The following is a 25,000-nucleotide window of genomic DNA, read 5'->3' as shown; positions in this document are numbered from 1 at the left end:
AACCATGATCTTTTTCCGACTATTTTGTATTTCCTAATTCTGTCTGGAAAGGAGGAGCTTGCTAAGGCCTGCCTGTGTGCGCCCGTAGGGAAATGAGTTTCTTGCCTTGGTCAGCTGCCCACACGCATCCTCTCGGGCCATACTGGAGTTTGCTAGATTCCAATGAAATAAGATGATGGAGAGACACCTTAACAGACAGTATGACTACAGACAAGCTTTTCCAAGGGAAGGGCTTTAATTCCATTCATAAAGACATATATTTATTTTCTTTCAAAGTCCAGCTAACTCAGAACATTAAGAACATTGAAAATTTTCACAGTCATGAAACAGACAGAAATGTGCATGGATGTCTGGGCACATAACCCTTGGCTGGGCTGGTTTTCCTTTCCACTGGGTTTTGTGTTGGTGATGGGGGACACTGGCTACATAAAAACATACTTTGTGTCCCTTTCTCTTCTGTTACCAAAATGAAGACTCCAGTAAGGCAATTACTGCTATAGTCAGGTAGCCAGCAGGTACACACAGAACATTAAGGACAGAGAAGTCACATTTGGTGCGTAGCTCTCTGTAGGCTGGATGTAAAAGGACCATCCCAATGGATGTGATCTGTAGTTAAAATGCCCAGCCTGGCCTTTGGTCTGTGCAGCTTTCTGTTCATCTGCACTGAAAGTCAGAGAGAAGCTGCTACATTGTGGAAAAGGACAAGAGCCACTACCAGAGAAAGCGTTTGGGGTTGTATTTTTTAATTCTTGGCTATTTCTATTTATTCTTTGCTAGGTGAGCCTAGGTGCTTCCAAGAACTAGATCTGGGCCACCTCTGCCCTCTCCTCCTCCCTCCCAGCTGCAAGCAGACTGCTTCTACAAATCAGCATTTCAAACATCCCCGCTGACTTTCACTCTGGGTTTCTGCCAGCAGGAGGAGGTGGGTGCTGGAGCCTGTGAGGCTGCTCTGTGGCTAGAGGTGTGCCCAAAGGGCTGATCTGCAGCCCCACAACCACAGAGAGGTGGAAGGATTCCAAAGAGCTGATCTGGCAGCTGTGGTGCCCTGCCTTGCCTAGACACAAACCCACCTGACACTGTTCCTGAACACAAAACACTGCGCACTAGGAGAACCACACTGAGCACAGGGCAAGGAGGGGAAGGGAAGGGGCAAAACAAAGGTGTCTCCTCTGAGCCTTGCACTTGGGATAACAAGAATCCACAAACTCTTCAGTATTTCTGAAACATGGTTCCAGGACTACAGTTCTGGCATGGGCAGAACTCTCCTAACATTAACATCCAGCTACAGGCACCAATGCCTTATTTCCCTTCACAGACTCAAGACAGTTCCTAATAAAGCAAACCACACAGAAACACTGAATGGTTTCAGTTTAGGTGTTCATTTTTTGCTAATAAACAAAAACAGAGACAAAAAACCCGCAACATTTTTTGGACAGGTTTCAAAACTTGAAATCCATAGGGCCCCTCTGAAGTGAGAAACACTATGTTGTTTGGTATTTTTGTTTGCTAATGAGGCTCTCCAAAGTAACAGTGGCAGGAAAATTCCCAGTTAGGAATTTCAATTTTCCAGTGGTTTCAGTGTACCCTAGTTGGCATTTCCAGGCCTCTCCCCTTGGAGCACAGGAATCAATCCTTTTGGATTGCATTTTTCCACACATTGCTGACATCCAAAGTCCTAGGGATAAACACACCAGTGTGTTGCAGCTCTCCTGTGGCAGCCAACATCCTCCACCAAAAGTTGGGGGAGTTTTTGGATGGATTGGGCTTTTCCCCAGAGCCCTCCCACAGCTCAGCGCCGCAGCCTGAGGAAGAAGGCGTGCTTGCACTCCTTGCTGTCCAAGGGGTAATACTTGTCATAAAAATCCAAAATGTACTCCTCAGTCTTAAATCCAAACTTCTGGTAGAGCAGCATAGCAGGGTTGCTTGCAGAGACGTGAAGGGTGACGTCCTTGCCCATGCAGGTCTGCCAAGGGAGGGGGAGAGGAACAAAAAGGAGATATCACTGCAAGGGAATGAGACAGCCTCTGGGGGAATGCGGAGGTGAGCACACTCATCAGCTCAGGGATCCAAGGTACTGAGGAAATGTGAGAAAAGTCACAGGAGTTACCACACATAGCAACAGCAAAGGGAGGGCTGCTGCTGCTCCTCCGAGCCTTTGTTTCTGGGAAATGTGGATTCTCTGACAATGTAAGGTTTGGGATTATAATTTGTCATCTGCCCATTGTAAATTACTAAAGTAATTGTTAATTAAAAATAATCTTGGTGTACAGCCCTGATCTCAAATACAATGGCCTGAAGAAAAGACAAAACATGCCAGAGGATCAGGCTCTGCAATCCTCCCTGTCAGCAAACAGAGCTGAGCTCTCTGGGACTGCCTGAGCACCTCTGTGCTGTCATGCTGGAATTCCTGCCTATCCCACCCAGCTCCTCTCCCATCCTTCAGGGCACAGCACTCTCCTCCTGAGAAGGCAGGAAATTCAGTTCAGACAGCAAATAATAGCATGGCTGAAGTTACCTTGAAGATCCTAAATTATTCTAACCAGCAACACTCTGATTAAGATGCTGAAATAATTTATTTTCTGCTTTCATCAAGTGATTTAATGGCATTCCATGTATATTGAGTGTATGGTAACTCTAAAGTGGGAACAGTAATACCCTCTAGGAAATCTCCAAGATAGTACATTCAAGGGGAAAACTCTCAGGAATTTAAGGAGGGAAGGGAAAAAAGAAATAATTGGAAGCTCTTTTGGGGAAAAGAAAATTTGAATGTGATCATTAAGAAAATGCAGTTTATTCCTCTGGGACAGATGCATGAGAGATAAATTTTGACATCAAAACCAGCCACCACTATTTGCATCAAACCATGTTCCTGTTAAGTTATGCTGTTCCCAAGAATTCAGCCCCAAACTCAGCACACTGATCCCAAAGTCAGTGACCTATCTTAATCCAAGCAGAGAATCAAAGTGTCTCAAGCTACAGAGAGGAGACCCCAAGCCCAAGCAGGCTGCAGAGCAGCACCTACAACCTGGAGACTGAGGAACAGAAGGTCACAACCACCACTGTTCCACAGGACTAAACCCCTTCTGCCACTGGCAGAAAGTCAGCAATGGCAAAACAAACCTCATGTGAGCCAAACATACAGTGCTGATCTCTCATTGCTAGTGTGCCTAATCAGAGTCAAATCTCTCAGATCTGCTTGGCTTCTCTCAACAGGGAATTTAATTTCATGCAAGCAGGATTAGGTTAATTGATGTGATACATCCTACAGAAAGGTGTGAGGATTTTCTGTGGCTGACTTGCCAACTCCAGCATCCCACCCTGCTGGAGAGGGATGTCTCTGAGAGTCCACCTGCTGGATCCCTGCAAACCTTGGCTCCTGCTCCCACTGGGTGTTGACATCTCACATCAACACACAGAGCTGAGGGCAATTTCCTTCAACACTTGACACAGAGCTGTCTGGGAGATGCAAGGGCTGAGTTTAAAGAATATTGATGAGAGGCCTGTGTCAGCACTGCAGAGAGCTGTGCAGGTAGCAGAGTTATCCTCAGGCAGCCCAGGAGCACAAAGTGCTTTTCCAAAGCAGGGATCACTTTCACAAGGCTCTGCCAGCACTCCCTACCTTGCTTTAGCCAAAAAAAGAAAGAGGATAAAACAGTTTCCAATGGTGAGTTTTTGTTAGGGAAGCTCATCTTGACTACAATGTTTCCCATCAGCAGCTCTGCCAAGAGAGTTCAGGGAGTGGTAAAACTGTGGAGTTGGGCTCTGTAAAGAACATGTATCTTACTCATCTTTACTCACAATTAAGCTGCCTTTCCTGCAATTTAATTCAAGAAAGTCAGTGGAATTAAGGCCACTTGAATAACAGTATTCATTCAGAGATTTAATGAAGTTTAACTCCTTTAGTATCACCCATTTAGTTAGCTGAGATTAATTTTCCCAAGTATTCCTGTGGAACAAGGCCCATTTTAAACAATGAGGTTGCAAACACTTCATCATAAACTCATCTGTATTTGAACCAGAGGATAAAAGTGCAAGTGAGTGATTGAGATCAGTAAGTGATTTAATGCATGGAATAAACCTCCAGGTGTAGTCAAGAAAGCTGCAATAATTCTAACTGACCCTGCCCACTGTTACCTCATTTCCTCCTTAAACCCCATTTACAGTATCCCTTGTACACAAACTACTGACCACTGAAGAACACAGAGCTAACCCCAGGACAGCTGAAGTGTGCAGCATCCCTCTAATTCTGAGGACATGACCAGGATGGTTGTTTTCCTAAATACATTTTGACTTCCAAAGCAGGAGCTATTCCCTCCCATAAACACTCACAAAAAGGGTTCCCCAGTATCTCACTCTCCAATAGCTGCAGGTGTGCACACAAAGAAGAAGTGAGAGCTGATTCTTTGGCAGATTCAAGGGATGATTTCATTTCATTACCTGGATAAGATGGTAAATCATGAAGGTTGCAATCCCAGCTCTTCTCCACTCAGGGTGCACCAAGAGAAAAGAGATGTAAGCCTCGTTGTACTTCACATCTGGCACCATAAAGCCAAAGGCAATGATAACCTTCTTGTAGAGGACAACAACACTGAAGTCAGGATACTGCAGGCACTCTGACAAATCAATTCCTAGGGAGAAAGAGAGAAACAGCAGTTGGAAGCACTGCAAACCAAAACAAAAGTGTGGTTCAAATCCAGGAGTTTAAGGCTTTTTAGAAACACTCAATCCCTTCTTTTTACCTTTAGTTCAAATTTGTGATAGCAAGAGATGACAGCATAATAGAATAGTCCAAAGTCCCTGCTAGAGCAGCCCGCTGTTACTGTAAATTATGAGGCCAAATTTCCCACATTTTGGGAAATCCCAGGAGTCAGGACACCCAGAGTGCAGGGGATGAAACCAGCTGCCTGATCCTGGTGCCTCCCCTGCCAGGTGAGTATGCAAGGGAAAAGATGATACAACAAAACAGACAAAACAGTATCTGCCTAGCAGGGAAGCTTGCATGGAAACACTAACAAAGCTGATTTCCTTTCAAATGACTCAAGGATGAAACGGAAACTTAACTCTCTTCAGAAGCAGCATGCATGAAACTGAGCTTCAGCTTTGGTACCATTGCCTGCTGTGGTTTCTGTCTGTTTCCTCCACTCTGCAGCTCTTACTGCTGTCTCTTGTGCACTCTCAGCTGGTTGTGGAGCTGCACTGTGAGCCTGACCACAGCTTCCAACGCTATCCAAACATTTGCTTTTAGCATGCAAATTCTCTAATCTGGGCATGAAGCAGCCTCTCAGGCAGTGGTGCTTCTGTGAGTCAGAGGCTGGACTCAGAAACAGATTGGGAGTTTGTTACCTTGCCTAACACCCTGCTGCTCCAGTCCTAGAGCATCCACACAGCCTGTCAGCACCCAGCAGTGCAGCTCAAGGCACTGAAGACTGACTGCTCGATAATTTGTGTGGACAGACCCTAAATGAGATGCAAGACACAGAGGACATGTGCCAGAAACATTTGCTTCAGCCTCAAGTTGGCAACTGCCATGTATTTGGAACACAGGGTAACAAAACAGCAGAGTGTGTTTTCCAGTAATCACTCTGATGAGAGGCAAGACTTCAGAAGCAGCAGGCACAGAGAAGGGGGTGAGTTATTCCTTGCTCCAGAGTGAGCTGGGTGGAGCGGGACGTGGGAGGGATCGATTGGCAATGGGGAGCTGTGTTAATTAAGGCAAGGCTGCCCTGCCTGTGGAGTGCCTTGCAGCGTGTCTGGACAGAACACTCCCTGCCCCAGGCACTGGTGTCTCTGCAGGGGTGCAGCTTTTCCTGTAGGGAGGGAGATGCTCAGCTCAGGATGGTTCACCACTGGAGACACTCCCTGCCAGGGAGAGGTTTCCCGTTAGGGCACCAAGGCACTGACACAAACAACACCTGGGAATGTCTCTACCTGGAAACCTGGTTCTGCCTTGGGAGAGGCAAGAACAGCTCTGAAAGGAAGGATTTGGAGGCATAGAACAACTAAGTGCTGGCTTAATGATGCTCACCCAGTTGCATATCTCTGCCTCCCACCCCCAAGTTGTAGCAGCTAAACCCTTTGCACCCAGGCTTTACATCCTTATCACTTCCCTCTCCTGCTAAACAGAACCAAGGTGCAACAATCATATCCCAGCATCAGAATTTTATCACCATGGAAAAGATTTGGATTCCTGTTTGGAGACTGACAGGGGTGTCAGCTTTCTGATTTAATGATGAACAGTTCACAGTTGGGTGGAACACACCCATGCTCCTTATGTTAAATAAAACAGGGTGAGTCCCGAAGAACTTAATGAAGATGCAAGCCAACTTGGCCAGAACTTCAAATGCATTATCAGGAGAGGGGAGACTATGACAAAGCGGTTCAGCCTCTGCTGGCATTGCAAGAGTCTCTCACAAACCCTCAAACAGCTCGTGAAAGGAAAGGTGTGCCAGGTTATTTGCCCCCACACTGTGCAATTTGCATAATGAGAAGCAAAAAGAGCTCCCATCCTGACTGGGGCACATGGGCACTGCTGAACTACAGCCCTGCTGAATCACCACCAGCAAATCAAAACACAAAGCCAGCAGTTACCTGGAATAAAGGTGTGTTCTGTTTGCACTGGCCTTTTCTAAATTAGCCTGCTGCCTTGTTTGCTGATCAGAAGCTGATGCATGCAGCAGATGAACATCCCTGTTATTATTGCAGAAGAACTAAAGGGTGCAGCCTTGTAACCACCCCCAGAAAGGGTGGACACTGTCCTCAAAGAACCTGCAGTTCCAGAAAGGACACAGAAAAACACAAACCTAACCTTTCCCACTGAGGCTTGAAGAAATAAAGGACATCACAGCTGTAAAAGCAATTCACTGAATCACAGAATAAGCTGAATTGGAAGGGACCCTCAAGGATCATCCAGTCCAGTTCCTGGCCCTGCACAGGACAGCTGCAAGAATCACACCATGTGCCTGAGAGTGTTGTCCAGACTCCTCGGGGGCAGGCTTGGAGCTGTGACCACTGCCCTGGGAAGCCTGTTCCAGTGCCCAACCACCCTCTGGGAGAAGAACCTTTTCCTAATCCCCATCCAAAACCTCCCCTAACAGTTTCATAGCCATTCCATTGGGTCCTGTCATCACAGAGAAGAGGTTGGTGCCTGCCCCTCTGCTTCCCCTCCTCAGGGAGCTGCAGCCCACAGTGAGGTCTCCCCTCAGTCTCCTCCTCTCCAGGCTGAACAGATCGAGTCACCTCAGCCACTCCTCCTACGACCTCCCAACTTTCACTCTGATATATGCAGCTTATGGCTGCTAGGAAGAAACCTTCTCACAGACTTAATGAACAGTAATCTCTGGTACGAAACTGTTTATTTCAACCCCTGATTCTTGCAAAACATTTCACTGGATGCCTAAGTTTAGTTAACTACCAACCTACCTACTACTCCTATTAGCACCTATTTTTGTAAGTGCTGTGCTAATTAGGGCCTAATTGCCCAGTTTTATACAATCTCAAGAGACAAAGACACCAAAGCCACGCCTCCACGTCAAATACATTCCTGTAACATCAGATAATGGGTTTCTAAGAACCAGCCAGACACCAAGTGAAATAAAATTTGGCCCAAGAACATATTTTTTCACTTCTTTCTTGGAAACCCAAGCACTGGAGGAATCTTACCAGGCCAGAAGAATTCGTGGCACATGGAGTTAATAGTGGGGATGTGATTAGGGCGAACGTAGCAGTAATCAATGGGTGCTTCTGGCTCAGCCTTCCAGTTGAGATCATTCCTGTGTGGATTGGCCCGGATTTCTGCCAGCAGCCTGAGTTTTGGAGGCTTTGTCTCATAATCACGTCTGCCAGGAACATGAAAAGGAAACACAAAAAGCAAGTGAGCAACAAGAACTGCCACTGCAGCTAAATGGGTACTGCCCATGAAATATCTTCTGACATGCTCAGCTTTAGGAAAATAAAGAACAGTCTTCTATTCACATGGGGAAGCAGCCCCAGGCTCAGCAAAAACACCCTTGTGCCAGAGGGCAGGACACTTTCCAGCCCCACAGCATGTCCAGCCAGTCTTTCCTTACAGCATGAGCAAGGAAATCACAGCTCTGACCCAAGGGCAGGTGCAACTTGCATTGAATGGCTACAGCAATGCCCTCTCTGCCCTTGCCCCCTCTTGGAGATTCCCCTTCCCAATGCAATCCATTTCACCACTCAGCTAAATCCAACACTATCCCTCCAGGGTTACCATGGTGCACTGGGATGTACTGTGAGGAGGAGTGAGGAGCACTGCCCAAGAAAGGTGTCCTCTCCGTGGGCTGGCGGTGCACAAGCCAAGAGCAAGCTCAGACCCTCTGTACCTGATGTAAGGCTTAAGGACACGGGAGGTGTAAGGGCTGACAATACTGTGGTCTGCCAGCAGCTCCTCCGAGCCTACCAGGCGGTACAGGAACCTGCTTGTCTGCTGGCGGTATCCCTTCGTGGCGGGCAGCATCGTCTGCGTGACAAAAAATGCACAACAATGGCAGGGAGGTCAGGCAGAGACTGAACACATGGAGGGAGAGCAAGGGCAGCATCGTCCGCATGCACACAAAATGCACAACGATTGCAGGGAGGTCAGGCAAAGATTGAACACATGGAGGGACAGTAATGGCCTCTCAGTGTGACAGGGTGGATGGAGCACGGTGGTACCACCTCTGGGCTCTGCTGAGCACTCCCAAATTTGGTGCCCAAATCTGAAAGTGCTGCAGGTCATCTCCCTCCTATACACATCCACCTGTCTGGGTACTTCCAGACCTCCAGCATTTGGGCAGGGCTGGAGTACAAACACAGTGACTTCCAGGCCTCCAGCATCTGGGCAGGGCTGGAGTACAAACACAGTGACTTCCAGGCCTCTAGCATTTGGGCAGGGCTGCAGTACAAACAGTGACATTTGTGGTGCTGACACTGACAGATAGCAGTGCTGAACCAGCATGTCCCAAGAAAAAAGGGATTTAGGAGAACATTGGTGGGGACGCAGCCCCGAGCCAAAACGAGTCTTGTTCACATGATCCTTTTCACTTTAGGAGTCAGATAACTCAATGTGACACTGCTGGCTGCAGCAAAAGCTTTAAAATAAGCAGTGCCAAAAGCTAACTTAGATTTGGGAACACCCACCTGGTATCTGTCCAAGATCCTGAAGTCCTGGCTAGTAGTTCTGTATGTTGCTTGCCCTACTGGGGACCTGGAGACAGCACCTTCTTTGGCTCCATAAATCCCATCAACCAGGAGCAGTGCAGCATTCACAACCTGGTCCAGGTCAAAGAGTGGGAGCCCTCTCTCCCTCTTGGCCTGCCTCACCAGCAGCTTGCGCCTCAGCCTGCGGGCCTCTGGGGTCATGCTCAGAGCATTGGGACAGGCTTCCAGTCTCTTCAGCAGCAGCTTCTCCTCATAGATGCTAACTGAGGTGTGCTTGGGAACTCTGGGCTTAGCATCCCTCTCCAGTTGTGACTTGCCCTTGTCTCGTCCTCTCACCTGCAAGGGTGTGTTTGACTCTTCGGGATCTTCACTGTCACCTTCCATCCGTTCTGTTTTTTCTTCTTCACTCTCCACCTCTTGCTTGATCTGCTCAGCTGTCTTCACTTTTTTCCTGCTTGCTATCATGGTGCCAGCACCAGCTGTCCCACTGGGAGGGGGCACATACTCTATTCCTGGGTCTATGACTCCGTCTCCTTCCAGCTCCTCATCATCTGTGGAACAGATCAAAATAATCCAGGGGAAAGAAAAAATAATCTAAACATCAAAGTCTCATTTCAAAAATGGTTATCACAGCATTTTTCTGCTAAAGAACAATAATGCGGGTTTACCCAACAAATTTCAATTTCTGCGTACTGCCAGATCTCCTGATTTTGGATGGGGGATACTGAAAAGAGTCCAATTTCGGGACACAGCATCAATCCTACTCCTAAAGTGTCTTGTAGTTTGGAGTTTGGAAACAGCGCCCCTCCTGAGCTGCAATCACATGTTTTTTGAGGAACCTTAAGCTGCTGAAACTTCCCAAAGGCTGGGAAATCAAAAAGTGAAGCTGGTGAGCTGTATCTTCAGCCAGCACACCCTCACTATTCCTCCTGTCACCCAGAAGACTGGCTCCTTAAGGAACTAAGCAAATTCAGCCTGCATCACTGCTCTGCAATCTGACTGAAACTTAGCATCCATTAATCAGCACAATCAAACCTATAAAATACTGGGATATTACCATGGGAATAAAATTTCTCCCATGAAAAACATTTGAGACAAAACTAGACTTGCTACATAACAGTGTTATCTGTGTTGCAGTGAAATGCTTATGCTGAGAGGTCCAGCAGTTACTGTGTGAACTCTACCCACTGTTCATTCAGGAAACCATCATGGGGGTTTCTTCTGGCCTTAGAAGCTGGTGATAAAACTATGGAAAACTGATGCAGTTCATTGGGTGGGGGCTCCCTGAGCTATATGTTTGCTGGCAGCAGCAGGCAGGCAAGGAGACTCCACATGGCTTCTGAGGGTGCTCATTAGATGAGGGTTTATTGGGGGTGCCACCCCCGGGAGCAGCATGGCTTCTGAGGGAGAAGGGGGAGGGAGAGAGGGAGAGCCTAGGGGGAAAAGGGGCCAAGAGAGAGCAAAGGGCTAAGAGGCTTCTCATCTCCCTCACACAGCTGAACAGGGAGATTCAAAGTGGGCACAGAATAAGACTTGGGCCATTGGGATTACAGATACATGGTACTTCAAGGGAGGCTTGGAATAAACCGTACATTTTCAAGGGGTGAGACAGAGCAAACCACTTAACTAAAATGTAACACCACAACTGGACTGTGCTAGCAGCTATCCAGGCTGCAACAGAAAACCAGTCAATTCTCACATGTCAGAACTCAGTGCATCCCTCCAGATGACCAGAGCTGCCAAGGACCCCACCAGGGGGCTCGGAGACCCTGGCACACAGCCCAGAGCACCTGCAGGTTTGATTTTGACCCCTGGAGCAAGTTACCAGCTTTGTATGAGGACATGAAAGTCACAGAAGTTTAAACAATATAATAATAAAATTATCATAGGGTGAAAATGTAGATTTTAAGATTTCTGGTATGGGGTTATGGGGACAAGATAGAGGAACTTGGGCATGTCCAGCCTTTCTTCTTCTTCTTCTTCTTGGTCTCCATTTTCTGCAGTGATGTTGGCTCTTTGGGATTGGTTTAGAGTAGAAGTGCACTGTCTAACATAGGTGATAGATATTAGGAATTAAGTGTAAATATGTTATTTGTAGTTTGCAGTATAAAAGGACAACACCACCTCAGGGGTGGTCAGAGTGCCTGTGGCTGCTTTGCTGAGCAGATCTCCGCTGGGCAGAAAGAAAATTTTATTGATAAGAATAAACAACTTCTAGACCGAAAACTGAAGAGCTCTGACTCGTTCTTCAGATGCGCAGGCCGAAACAGAGACATCCTGCACATCTCAGTGCAGCAACTAACAGCCAACTACCTGAGACTCACACTCAACTAAGACAATAGAATACTGCCACTTACTTCCCATCTCATCATGAAAGGATCCTGCACCTCATTGGGAACTTCCTTTTTAAAACATACTCCTAGAAAACCGCACACGGTTCATCACTGAAGGAAACTCAGGGTGGCCCTTACCATGGAAGAGCGCCTGTGGCGGCATGACGTCGGGGATGAGATCCGCCTCCGAGAGCAGGCTGGGAGTGGCCGAGTGCGAGGCGGGCGTGCCGGGGGCGGAGAAATCCAGGGACGGGGATGGAGAGGGGCTGGTCAGGGGCGTGCGGTCGGAGGAGCTCAGCGAGGAGAAGTCGATGACCTCTCCCTTCTCCAGCACGATGTCGGGCCGGCGGCAGCGGCTGCTGAACTTGACAGGAGTGGAGGAGGTGCTGCGGTCCAGGAAGCCGGCTGCCTCCTTCTGGGCTCTGCGAATGTCCTTGGCCTCCTGAGTGCGGGACCTCTTCTCCTTCAGCTCCATGGCCGACTCCACGGGGTTGCGGCTCACGCGCTTCCGGAGGCCTTCCACGGTAATGATGGGATCCAGCGGGGGCTTGGAAGCTGCTGCAGAAGGAGTTTGCTTATTCTGAGCTCCTGCAGTCACTGGATTCACACTGTGCAGTCAAAACCACGCTGACTACAGAGCTTAAAAGATGGGGTTTTCAAAGTGACCAAAATTCACTCTGGGACGTGCAGCATCAAGCCAGTGTATGACTAAAGCCTTGTTAAAGCCTAAATTTTGTTCCTCCACACAGAGGAGAATTTGCATCTAGTGATAAAAGATATTCCCCAGGGTAAAGAGAAGTGGGGAAATTGTGGATTTCAGCTAAAATAACCCACAGAAAACCACTCTGCACAAGCCTCAAAACCTGTAAGTCAGCACAATGGAAAAAGGTAATAAAATATAACAGGCCTCTCACTCTACAATATATACCCCATAGTTCAGTCGGCCATTACAGCAGAACACAACTAAGGAGCTGTCCATGCACACAAACTGGTTTCAACTGAACTTTTCTCACATCTCCCAGCTCTGGCCCAGCAAGAAATCTACACACTACTGGGGACAGAGTTACCTTTTGCCTTCAGTGCAGATGCAGACAGCTTCTCTCCTTCAGGCTTCAGTGTTGGGGGCTTGTTATGAACCAGCTTCCACCATCCCGGTTCTCCAAATTCCTGTGCCCCCGAGCGGAAAAACAAGGGGCTCCCCACAGAGAGACAGCCAGCAACTGTGCTCCACCATGTTGAGGTCTTTTTCCTGCGGTGGGAGAGAGGAAAACAAGGGTTAGGTCCCTACTCACCAGCTGTGCTTCCATCCTGGACAGAGTGTTTCTGCCAGAGGCACTGACACACAATCACTGAACTACTCCTGAAGCACTTTTTTGGCCCCTTGGAGGCAAGGAGCTGCAGTTAAGCCTTTCCCTCTGCTGGGCAGTGCACTCTTACTGGGCACCTCAGCATTTTTTGTTCCTTTAGGAACTGGGGACAGGGCTAACTAAGATGTCACTTAGGGAAGAGGTGAGAAGAAATACTGAAGAATTGCCCTTGTAGCCAATAACTGAGGTACTCCCTTGACCCTGACTCTGGAGAGTCAGGTTCATGCAACAGAGTTGCCCAGAATCTCAGGATTTCTTCTTGCCTTTGCACACCTCCACATGCGGAAATTCTGTGCTTGCCAAGGCTTGGCTGAGCTGGTGTTCACTCAGGTGCTGCCCTTACACACCTTGAGGTACTGAACCCCAAAGGTGGGGGATCAAACCCAGCTGCTGCAGCTCCAAGTCTGGAGTGTTACAGTAAATCTGGATAAACTGCACTTCAATATGCCAAGGAAGATCTTTGCACAGTTTGTGCTGCTGCACACACGATTCAACGGTCTGTGTTCCTTCAGTGGCTTGTCCAGGCAAGTGGGAAGGCTGTGTCTGAGGCCACGAATCACTCTCTGAATTTTAATCAGAGCAAGGAGTGCCCAGTTCCCAGGGCAAGTCTCAAAAGGCAGCAGCAAACCCTGGGAGGCACTGGTTCCCTGAATGAGGGACAATGGGCCACCAGCTGCCCTCCTGTCTGGGTCCCTGTGGCTCCCAGAGAGGACAAATGCTAACAACATTTCTGAGAACAGAGCAAGGAGGCACAGACAAGCTCTGAAAGCAAAGCCAAGACCAAATCTGGTTAGGAAGACAGGCCAGATCTTATGACAGAGGAAATCCCTGGGGAAGGACAGAAGCTGTGAAGTCAATCAAATCTACAACTTCCAAGGATTGCTCAGTTCCTTCCCTGCCTCCACAGCACTCACTAACAGTGAGGCTTGGCTTTGACAGCTTCAGCACACTCAGAATAAATGTGCTGTTCACCTGGAAAATGAAGGCTGCCCTCTACAAGAGGGGCTCCTACTCTGACAGCGTGAAAAAACTTTCCAATTGTTTAACACCTACTGTGTAAGAACCATTTCATTATGATCTGAAACAATCTAAAAGGTGAGGCTCAGTTCTTGAAGAATTTGGTCTTTTGGCAAGCTTTGTAGCCAAGGAACTTTGCTGGATCACATTTCTGTCCCTAAAGTTTGGCAATATCAGGATCAGCCCCACCCATTGTGACTGTTTAGAAAAACTCAGTTCTCTGCAAGTTCATATGCTACCTAAAGGAAGATAAGAAATAATCCAAAATACATGCATTTGTATTGCTTTTGTGTGACATTCCTGGGGGTGTTTCTCCCCAGTAAGAAATGCTAATTCTTTCTCAAGTGTACCCCCATGCCTGCATTCAGATTTTCCATATTAAATCCTCCCTTTTTATCACTTGTAAGGCTCAACAGAGATGTCACCAAATTAACTAGGATTCTTGTCCATCTGTAGAACAGGCTTTAATTCCTTTGGCTCACCAATCAGACCCTCAGGAAAACACCATGTCTTTACCTGTTCCCTAGTAAGAAAGTCCAGTGTTTCTCAATAAAAGCACAAATGTCTTCTTTCCACCTGAAGTACCCCTGACGGCCCGTTCCTTCCAGAGACAAGTTGTACATTGCCAACATGACAACCTGCAACAGAAAGTGTTGGACACCAGTGAATCCCTTCTGCTTTTTCTGCTGAACAGACCCCCACAGCTGCCACACACACACAGAGATCTTTTCTCCCTCATAAATATCTTATTTTTGCAACACTTCATAGGCAACTTCTGCAATCCATCTTCTTCCTGGTTTTGTGCTGCCTGTTCTTGTCTTTCTATTGTTAGATGCACATTCTTCCAGAGATTTCTCCATCCCAGGGGAATAACAAGCTGCCTAGTTATGCAGGTTTGTGCTGAGACACAAGAATTGTGCATAAATGAATTGTATAAATGTTGTATAAATGAATTACAGAACAGCTGGGGTCCGAATGTAATGTGGAGGTAGAGAAACAGACTTTCAAATAAATTTTTAAAAAAACACAAGTAATCCTGCAACCCAATACATCAGGAACACTGTGGCAATGGTCTTTTACACACTTCACAACCAAATTCACTCTGACTTGTTACATACCCAAACTAAAGGGCAGCTTTGAAAAAATATCTCCTTCAAGTAAATCCTAAGTGATCAACTGTTAATTATATTTACTTAATTAATTTCAATTAATTTATTAGAACAGAACTAAAGTCAGCTAGGTTGGGATCATCTTTTAACAATCACACAGCTTCAGTTTGGCACTACTTCCAATAATAACTTGTATTTCACCCTCAGAGAAGTCTGAAATCTGCTTTTCTCAGGGAGATGGGTCTCCTTACAGTGGACCTTGACTTTCTGGGATGCATTGTCAAAGATATCAAAATGAGGAAACATGGACAGCTTTAATGTCTCCTTCACCATATCTCTACCTCACAACCCCTCTCAGTTTGATAACTAGGATTTTGTGGGTTTTGTCTCAGGATGTCAAAAATAATTCTCTTTTCAACTGGCTAAAGATATGGATCTGTTGAAGCCACATACTCTGAAAAAAATCCAGAAATCACTGTCCCCATTCTTCCTGCTTCAGGTAAGTTAGTTTGACCATTCCTCTCAATTCCACTTACCCAGAAGCAGCAGCAGCTCTGGCTGCTGGAAGCCCAGGGATGTGGTCACAGGTTTCCTCCTCACCCATTTTCATTTTGTCTGTCCCTGAAGAGACCTGGGCAATGCCAGCAGCCTTTGCTTTCCCGGTCTGGAATTGGTGAAACTCTTCCAGTCTGTCAGCACAGAGCCCTGCCTAAACCAACCTTTTTCCCTGCACTGGCCACCACAAGAAAGCAGTGCAGGAGTTACAATCAGTGTTTCAAATTACCTTACATGACAATAAGGCTGAGTGACTAGGGGTAAGAATCAAGGAAAAGCCAACAAGGCTGATATTTTCAGACAGCTTGTCCTCAGGACAAGTGGCCTCCTGAGCTGGAAGATGGGGACAGGGAGCAGAATAATAATCCTGTTATTCAGGAGGAAGCAGTTGGTGACCTGCTGAGCCCTCTTAGATGCTCACAAGTCTATGGGACCAGGTGGGATCCATCCTAGGTGAGGAGGGAGCTGGCAGAAGAGTTCACCAAGCTGCTCTCCATCATTTACCACCAGTCCTGGCTCACCAAGAGGGCACCTGATGGCTGGAGGTTGGCCAGGGTGACAGCCATCCATAAGAAGGGCTGGAAGGAGGATCCAGGGAGCTCCAGATGAGCCAGCCTGACCTCAGTGCCTGGCAAGGTTATGGAACAGATGATCCTGAGTGCCATCACTTGGCCCCTACAGCATGGATTCAGGAGGGGCAGGTGCCCAGATGATCAGCTCAGGCTGGACATTAGGAAGAATTTCTTCACCAAAAGAGTGACTGAGCATTGAGATGGGCTGCCCAGGGAGCTGGTGGAGTCACCATCCCTGGAGGTGTTTAAGGAAACCCTGAATGCTGCACTCAGTACCATGGCCTGGTTGACAAGGTGGTGTTAGGTCACAGGATAGATTTGATGATCTCAAAGGTTTTTTCCATCCTAGCTGATCCTATGATATTCTATGAGACAGCACACCATTACAGGCCCAAAGAATGCAAAGAGATGTTATTTTGATTGCTCAGGTGTGCAAATGACTGGAACAGTGAATTCCAGCAAGTGCACAGGCAGCCAGGTTGGAGCTTTGTACCCAGGGAGCTGGCAAGCTTTCTGTTTCTATGTTGCCACCTCACCAGTTTTACATTTTCTTAGACACAAAAAACTGTTCATGCCTAGAAGCCAAATTGCATTTATTTTGCTTTTCCAAACCTGCTTGAAGCCATGAATCCATGAGCAACATAAGGGGAAGGAAAAAAAAAAAAAGAAAAGGAATGTGGTTTGTATGATTATCTTTCAATTTCCCTGCCAAATGCTGAAGTTCTCATGTGCAGGCAATCCTCAGCTAATTAATTTCTGCAGTTCATGCAAATGCTCCTTTGTTATCAATACCTGATCCTCCTTTTCCAGGTAGCATGTACACAACCACCAACAATTTCAGAAAGTCCCACGGCTGTTCTGTGGGCACAAACATTTCACTTACTTGTTGCCACGTTAATCTCAGACGTTCAAATTGCTCCTTCCCATCTTCTGAGCAATCAGAGCAAGTGAATCTGAAAAAGTTATCTCCTTTGAGGTAGCTGAGCTGTTCTCTCAGTTGACCTAAAATGAAAAGGGAAAAATCAATCTTTTTGCCCTTTTACAGGAAAAAGTGCTGCAAAGGAAATTTGGATTTCTTCCAAGATCAGGTTTGTCTGAACAAAAATGACAGAACCACCTGTAATGCATCCAAAGTTACAGGTTTTAATTCCGTGTTTCTACAGCAGAGAAAAAAGAAATCAGGGCTTCTAAACTCACCAGGAGTTAATTTACACAAACATGAACAATTGAAAAGTGACACCGGAGGACAGGGAAACAATGTTAAGACTAGAGTGTTTCTGTAAAGTCACACTCCTAAGATGTTTCTCTACAAGGATGTCATCTCTTTTACTGTATAACTTTATAATTTTTAACATACGGAGACCCTGCTACTATACTGAAATACAGAATTCAAGTTGCAACTGCATCTGAAAAAACCCTCACACTCGGTAAATGAAGAGAATTTCTAAGTGGCAATTCAATGAAATAAAGTGATTGTTTGTCTGTTTTATTTTCACATGAGACAACTGAACTCCCTAGAACTGAACGATTAGGGAACAGCACAGTATCTCCCTTTGGCAGCTCGTTTACTCTGCACATTTGTATGTGGCTACCGTTGCTTTGCAACTGGCCTTGTCTGCTCCTTGGATTTGTTCCACAGCAACTGCAGAGAGGAGCATGTTTGTAAAATAAAACAAGTTGAGTGTTAAATGAGGTGCTCCATGTGAGATAGCTCATGCTGCCTTTAACTCTGCTTCATTTTTTTCTATTAATACATTTCAAGTTAATATTTACCTGTACTGCATAGTAATTAATTAGTCTGATGCTGGTTTCATTACATTAACACCTAAACAATCACTAACACACCTCGAGAGGAGATTTTTACACTATAAATTTTGGCAAATCCGAAGAGGGCAAAAAGGGCAGCTCTGACATATCTGCAAGGCAGGTGCCACTTAAACAGTCCCTTATTTTTGACCAGAAACAAATAAACAAACCCCACAAAACCCCCAAATCAAAAATAAAATTAAAAAAAAAAAAAAAACAAAAACAAAACAAAACCAAACCAAAACAAAACCAAAAAAAAAAAAAAAAAACCAAAGCCAAGGTGTTTATCAATATCTGGCTCTTAAATGTAATAACAGATCAGATAATCCAGAATTTAGAATGTAAAGCAGTCTGTTATACTGCCAACAGCATGTATCTGTGCCAAAGGAGAGGCACCAAATTCTGCAGCTTGCTCCTAACACCCCCACAGCTGGCTGCTGAAGGCTGGGCATGTTTCTAGGCCAACTTAAATTCACATTATTGGGAAAATATTAAGGTTGAGATATAGCCATATGCTCCACAGACTTGACAAATCGACAGGGAGGAAACAAAAGCAACACACAAAAGTCCTTTTCCTCCCCAGAGCTTTACAGCAAGGGTCACTAGCTGAGTGAGCAGAGAGGCCAGGTCGCTAAATAGCTGCAAGAATTGTGAGTGTGGGCACATTTCTGAACTTTGATGCTCTCTAGTAATTGAAGAAGACAGTTTGACTTCCTCAGGAGAGCCCCAGCTCCGGGACAGCAGAGTCTGACACAGCCCCTGCCAGCAGGCATCACCCACCAAGGTGTGAAACAGGAACACAGGGCAGCACAAACACCTCTCAAACACCACCACGGCCAGCACCACACAGCCTTACTTGCTGGGATCCACTTCTGGCACTTCTCACAGTAATAGGACATCTCCTCCATCCAGGACGTCTCCCCCTCGTCGCTGTTCAGGGAGTCCCCGCTCTGGTCGTGCGACAAATCCACAGAAGCCTGGTCCTCGGACTCCACGATGAGCAGAGTCTCCCCTTCCACCTCACCCTCCTCCAGCCCCTCGGAGGTGGAGGTCCTGGTGGCCTCATCGTCGTGGCGGCTGAGCAGCCCGCCCATGTGCACGTTGTTGGCCATGCTAGAGGGAGCCTGCCCCACACTGAGCGGTTCCTGCCCAGCCTGGGACGCGGCACAGCCAAGCCCCCACAGTGTGAGTGCCAATCACAGATGAAATGGGCTTGTGTCTGCCCCAAAACCGCAGGGGCTGGACTATAATTTATACAAAATAACCAGTCTTTCACAGGTTACCTCTGTTTGTTACACCTGCAAAGAGTGAGATGCAAACGACCTTCAAACGTCTTTAATCAAACCTCTAAGGAGCCAGGCCCGTGCCTAGGGCTGCTGGGAACGCTTTTCCTTCAGCGCCTTGTCTCTCTCCTCAATGAGCCGCTTTGTCAGAGCGATCTGCTCTTCCAGCAGGCGAACGTTCTCCTTCTTCTGGTTCTGACGCTCCAGATCTCTGACCACGCCACTCCGCAGCCTCTGAAAACACAAAGGACACAAAGGGTTTATCACAGCCCGGGGACGCTGATGGGGACCAACCCTACCCCAGCTCCACCCTCCCTCTGCTCCCTCTGCAGGGTCTTCCCACAGCAATTTACCGTGGCTGGAATCTTCAGGACATCCAGAATCACTCCATCAATATCCAGAATCACTACACCAAAAACTGCTTTACTTGCACTCACTGAAGTGATGTTGGTTAGTGATGATGGCTGGGTTCACTAAGTGACAAAGCTATGGAGCAAACAAATGCTCGGAGCCTGGAATTCCCGTGCCATGCACGATGGATGTGATCTAAAAAATCCCTCTCCTCTCTCACCTAAATCTTTACCACATCAGAAGGAGCTCCTCAAAACTTCTCTGCTCTGTTTGTCACACAATTCTGTGACAAACTGGAAACTATTTTAAGAAAAATTGGTATGTGTCTTCATTCGCTTCTTTCTTCTCATGTCCTAATCTTAAAAAAAATCCACAATCTGCTTATGCCAAACTTGAAACAGCAGAGCACTTACTTCACAAATATCCCCTTTACCTAAAGTGTTCATTATAAATCATGTAAATATATAACACATAAATAAATAAATACATTGTGTGCAACACAACACCAGCAGCTTTCAACCTGGGGTGCCACCCCTCAATGGGTGGGAAAAGCCCTAAGAAAATCCCTGCTGCTTCTCTCTCTCTTACCTGGACATTTTTACTCACATAGATACTTTGATAATTAGGGGAAAGATCAATAATTTTTTGACCCATTTGAATGATGCCAAAATGCACCTGGAAATAATTTATTTGAAAGCTGACCCCAAAGTCATTTGAGAGGATGTCTGTGACTATTATTCAACACAGTTTAATTCCTCACCTAGCATGCCAATGACTGCACCTTCAAATGCAATCATTTCTCCTGTCTAAATCAAAACAGAAAGGTTTTGTTTAAGAAATAATTTCATCTTGTTAAGAAAATGCACAGCCCACGTGTCTGCCAATAATCAAAATTCTCCAGAAATTAATCTAATAAAACCAGTTCCTTCTCACCAGCTTCCATCAACTGAACTCAGGCTACAAATTACTGTAATTACTGATTACTACAAATCAGTAATTTGAAACTGAATACAAAGTTCATAAACCTATAATTACATTGCTATCAGTTAATAACAATAAAGATGTGAGGAGATACAAGGTAACTGATCAACTGCACCAAGAATGTAAATCCTTTTTCCTTCACAAAACACTGCAATCTTTCAGGTGGTGGATGCATTTACTTTGAAAATGCACATTTTGCAAAGGACACCTTTAGAATTTGAGACAAAGACCTGAAATAAAAAACTTAATCTTCTCATCTTCCTCCATTCTTAAAAGTTAGCCCTGCTTGTCTTCTGCAGGCGTGAAAAGCATGTGCAAGCTCAAAGCACTCTGGGCCTGGCACATCAATTTATAAGAGTCAAACCTTTATTAATCTGCATAAAGATAAACTTGAAATAATCTCTACACCAGGACTGTAAAATGTTTATTTCCATTATGTTATCTAAATAGCTGGATCTGTGGAACATGAAGCCACTACTGCTTGGCTTGGCCATGAAGAATTATAAAAAGAAAATCTCAGATTAAATTTACAAAACATAAGCTTTGAGCCTTGGAGCTTCTGAATAGGTATTAGCCTACAATGGGATTTGGGTCAAAAAGATCCATGAGGTTCAGGTGTCCCATGAAACACCCAAGGGTGATGTTTATTCTGCACACGTTCAAAGTACAGCTGCCATTTATTGCAGCTGCAATTTAGGAGCATTTAGCAGCTATTCCTGCCAGATCCTCAGTGCCCCAAGGCAGGCACACTGAATCAGAGAGCAGCCGGCTACAAAAATGTGATGTGATCTACCCAAAATATGTTAGGTGATCTACCCAGCACATCCATCAGCTCTGGAAGTGCAGCTGCCACTCCAGGATCCCAACCATCCTGTCCTTGCTCCTGCCTGTGCCCTCACACAAACCTGCCTCCTTCCTTACCCATACCAGCCTCATCCTCCAGATTCCATCCCTCTCAAGCACTGACAGACAATCTCTGGAGGGGAACACAATATAATCCTCTAATTACAGAATGTATCACAAAGCCCGAGCAACAGCCAGCTGGGCTATGGATTGGGAAGTTGAACTCTGGTGTTCTGTAACTTCTGACTGCCTCAGTGTCATTTAGCACAGGCTGTTTCTGTGTGTATTTTCTAAATTTTTTGTATGTAAGTGGGGAAGGATCAGCTGTGTGCCCTCATATAACCCTGGGCTCATCAGCAGGGTCCAAACTAGCACATCACTGCCCACACAGCACAGCTTCACACAACCACACAGCTTCCAGTCCCAGGCAGGGCTGCCCTGCTCTAGGACTCACCATGGTCACAGCTGACACCTTTTGGCTGTGGGCTCCCTGGCACACAGGCTGCCTGCCAGGAATTCCCTGATTTTTATAAATACAGCACAGAGAACCACCCTGTTCCATTACCACGTGGTGCTTCTGACAGGTTGCACTGGCAGAACAAGAGGGCAGCAGGGGCATGGCACAGCACAGGGCTGTCTGTCCTCCAGCATAGGGCTGTCTGTCCTCCAGCACAGGGCTGTCTGTCCTTCAGCAGGCTGCATTTGTGGGGCTGAGGAAAAACAGTGGGCACACAAGTGGGACAGCACAGCCAGACAGGGGAGAGCCCCGGGAACACTGCCAGAGAAGGAAGGAATGGAAGGAAGGACGGATAGATGGAGGGAAGGATGGATAGATGGAGGGAAGGATGGATGGAAGGATGGATGGAGCAGGGACACGCGGGCTCAGGTGCGCGCAGGGGGCGGGGCTTTGGCGGTGGGCGTGGCTTTTGTCAGTGGGCGAGGCTCCACGCTGAGCCCGCAGGTGGGGGCGGGGCCTGCCGGGCGGCCAGGTGAGGGGGCGTGGTCTGCGTAGAGGGGCGTGGCTTGCCCGGCCGGTGGGCGGAGCCGCATTGAGGGCCGGCGCAGGGCCCCGCTCGCCGCCTTCCCCCCCGCGGCCCGTGGCGCGCACTCACCTCCAGCTCCCGGCGCTGCTGGATGTGCACGGCCGCCACGATGGCGGCGGAGAGCAGCGCGGAGACGGCCAGCGCCAGGCGGGAGCCCCACGACATGGCCGGCGGGGCGGCGCGGGGCCGCGGCGGGGAAAGCGCCGGGCGGGCGGGCGGGGGAGCGGGAGAGCGTGAGGCGGCGCGCCCCGCCCCTGCAGAGCGCCGAGCGCAGCGAGCCAGACGCGAGCAGCCGAACGCCGATGCGGGGCGGGGCTGGGGGAGCGGCTCCCAGAGACGCCGGTCCGAGACCGGGCAGAAACTCTGCCGTGGGTGCTAAACTCGCACCCTGATGGCCAGAAACTCTGCCGTGGGTGCTAAACTCGCACCCTGATGGCCAGAAACTCTGCCGTGGGTGCTAAACTCGCACCCTGGTGGCCAGAAACTCTGCCGTGGGTGCTAAACTCGCACCCTGATGGCCAGAAACTCTGCCGTGGGTGCTAAACTCGCACCCTGATGGCCAGAAACTCTGCCGTGGGTGCTAAACTCGCACCCTGATGGCCAGAAACTCTGCCGTGGGTGCTAAACTCGCACCCTGGTGGCCAGAAACTCTGCCGTGGGGGCTAAACTCGCACCCTGGTGGCCAGAAACTCTGCCGTGGGGGCTAAACTCGCACCCTGCCGGCCAGAAACCCCAGAAACCGAGCCTTTGTTCCCTCAGCGCCGCTGGGGATTGGGTGCCCAGCTGTGCCCGTGTCCCCTGGGGCTGCTCCCTGGAGCTTCCCGCCGGCCAACGCGACAAAAAGGAATTTTCTTGTGCATGCAAGAAACATTTCTGGTTTTGTCGAGTGAAGACCACCAGTCCTGCGCTGTCCTTGCCCAGAAATGCCGAATTGCGTGGGAGAAGCAGCTGGAGAAAGCTGCTCTTCAATTGTTTGGTGTATTCTCATTGTTCAGTGTGTGGCCTTAAGGCCTCGTGTTTGCCAGGTTTCCGTGCTCTGAAGAGAGAATGATTCCATCCCCAGCTCTGTCTGCAGTGGAAGAGGGAAATCAAACACATGTCAGGCTGATCCCTCCTCATTATAATATTTTTAATCTCTCTGCTGAATGAACATGATTAAAGTGAAAGGTGGAATTAGTGGGGATGATAACATCCAATGGAGTCTCATGGCTGTGCTGTATTTACTCTCTTTAGGGTTTGTGCTTGTGAGGGGTCCAAGGCCACTGGAGTGCCAGGAATGGGGTCAAACCTGGTGGATGGGAGCCAGCACAGAACCCCTGGCAATGGGGAAAGGTGCAGCTCCCTCTACTCAATCCCATCATTAATCCCTGGAGGGGCTAAAATCCCCAGGGAGCATTCAGGCTGTGCTTTCACAATCTGTTTCTGCCCTGGTGGTTCAGGTGTTCCTGTCCCTCCCGATCTCCCAAGGGCCCAGCTTCTCTGCCCTGACCCTGCTCTTCTCCTTTCCCCCTTTCCATGCTCTGGGGTGAGAGGAGACCTTTCCCAAACCCAGATTAGCAGTTGGTCTGGTTTAAATCCCATTTTCCTTTCTTGGAGCCGGGCTGCAGGGGCAGGGAAGTGATGTGATGGAGGGCAGGAGCGCCCAGAGGGGATGGATGTGCACCAATGGAAGATCTTTTCCTGCTGGGAAAAACCTTCCCAGCTGCCGGTGGGCAGGAGGACACGAGAGAGGAATTCAGCCCCACAAACACAAGCCTGGTGTTAGACTCCCAAACGGAGAGGCAGAGCATGGGCTCAGAGTGAGAGAGAAGTGGATCGGGAGGGTTTCTCTGCTGGGGAGAGCTGTGCAATGCCCAGAGCTTTGGTGCCCTCTCTCCTGTGCCTGGTTCCTCCTTATCTGGGAATAGCGGCGCTCACGGAGGTGGGGCCAAGCCGGAAAAGGGTTGGGTCACACCTGAAGGAGACTGGAAAGCTCAAGGCCATTTTTCCCCTGGGCAAAACAAACAGCTCAGATCTGGATAATGATCTCGGATAACATCTGCAGTCCATCCTTAGGGGGCATTTCTGTCCTGGATTTCAAAGAAAATACATCTTGTGCGAGCCCCGTGTGCCTCATCCGCCCTCCACGCTCTTTCACAGGCATTTGGCACCCTCTTTGATAGGGCTGCGTTGATTGCAGCCCTGTCTCAGCAAGATTTCCATGTTTGTTTCCCTGTTCCAGCCGTTCTGGGGGATGAGGAGGAGTTCTGGCCAGGCTTTGGGTCACTCTGAGAGGAGAAGGGGTGGCAGTGTCAGCCCAAGCCTGTGTGAGCCAACAGAGAATCCAAAAACAGGCTGCTCACTTGTGGCAAAAGAAAAAGGACTGAAGCCTAAGGAAACCCAGCAAGATGTGGAAGGGGAGGGAGAAAAATGTGAGCACAGCCCATATTTCCAGGTTTGGTCCTGAACCGCAGCCCCTTCCTGCTCCCGTTGTCCTGTGTAATGTGAGGAGACAACCTCTCTTATCAAACTGCAAACTAACAAAAAATAATAATAAAAAATTCAAAAACAACCCTCAAGGCACGTTTTCACAAAGCTTTCT

At 47.8% G+C, this 25,000-nt stretch overlaps 2 protein-coding genes across 3 annotated transcripts; both read right to left on the bottom strand.

The window, feature by feature from the left end:
• Positions 1-1,362: 1,362 nt before the first annotated feature.
• On the bottom strand, positions 1,363-19,271 carry KAT14 (lysine acetyltransferase 14). Of its 2 annotated transcripts, none has more exons than XM_058021230.1 (10): positions 18,775-19,271; positions 16,996-17,114; positions 14,393-14,514; positions 12,560-12,741; positions 11,631-12,050; positions 9,139-9,710; positions 8,343-8,479; positions 7,660-7,835; positions 4,438-4,628; positions 1,363-1,963 (listed from the first exon to the last, which is right to left on the bottom strand). In XM_058021230.1, the coding sequence occupies exons 1-10, from the start codon at positions 19,028-19,030 to the stop codon at positions 1,790-1,792; spliced, it is 2,349 nt and encodes a 782-aa protein (XP_057877213.1). In that variant the 5' UTR covers positions 19,031-19,271; the 3' UTR covers positions 1,363-1,789. The 2 variants fall into 2 exon arrangements, with proteins under 2 accessions (XP_057877213.1, XP_057877214.1); XM_058021231.1 differs by having other exon boundaries at positions 11,631-12,047.
• Positions 19,272-19,285: 14 nt separating this feature from the next.
• On the bottom strand, positions 19,286-22,602 carry LOC131081861 (protein PET117 homolog, mitochondrial). The gene is made up of 2 exons (XM_058021232.1): positions 22,489-22,602; positions 19,286-19,435 (listed from the first exon to the last, which is right to left on the bottom strand). The coding sequence occupies exons 1-2, from the start codon at positions 22,582-22,584 to the stop codon at positions 19,286-19,288; spliced, it is 246 nt and encodes an 81-aa protein (XP_057877215.1). The 5' UTR covers positions 22,585-22,602.
• Between the last annotated feature and the right edge of the window lie 2,398 nt (positions 22,603-25,000).

This window comes from Melospiza georgiana, chromosome 3 (genome assembly GCF_028018845.1).
Source record: "Melospiza georgiana isolate bMelGeo1 chromosome 3, bMelGeo1.pri, whole genome shotgun sequence".
Lineage (NCBI taxonomy): Eukaryota > Metazoa > Chordata > Aves > Passeriformes > Passerellidae > Melospiza > Melospiza georgiana.
Note: the sequence above shows the minus strand (reverse complement) of the source record. Positions and strands in the feature narration are given on the sequence as shown.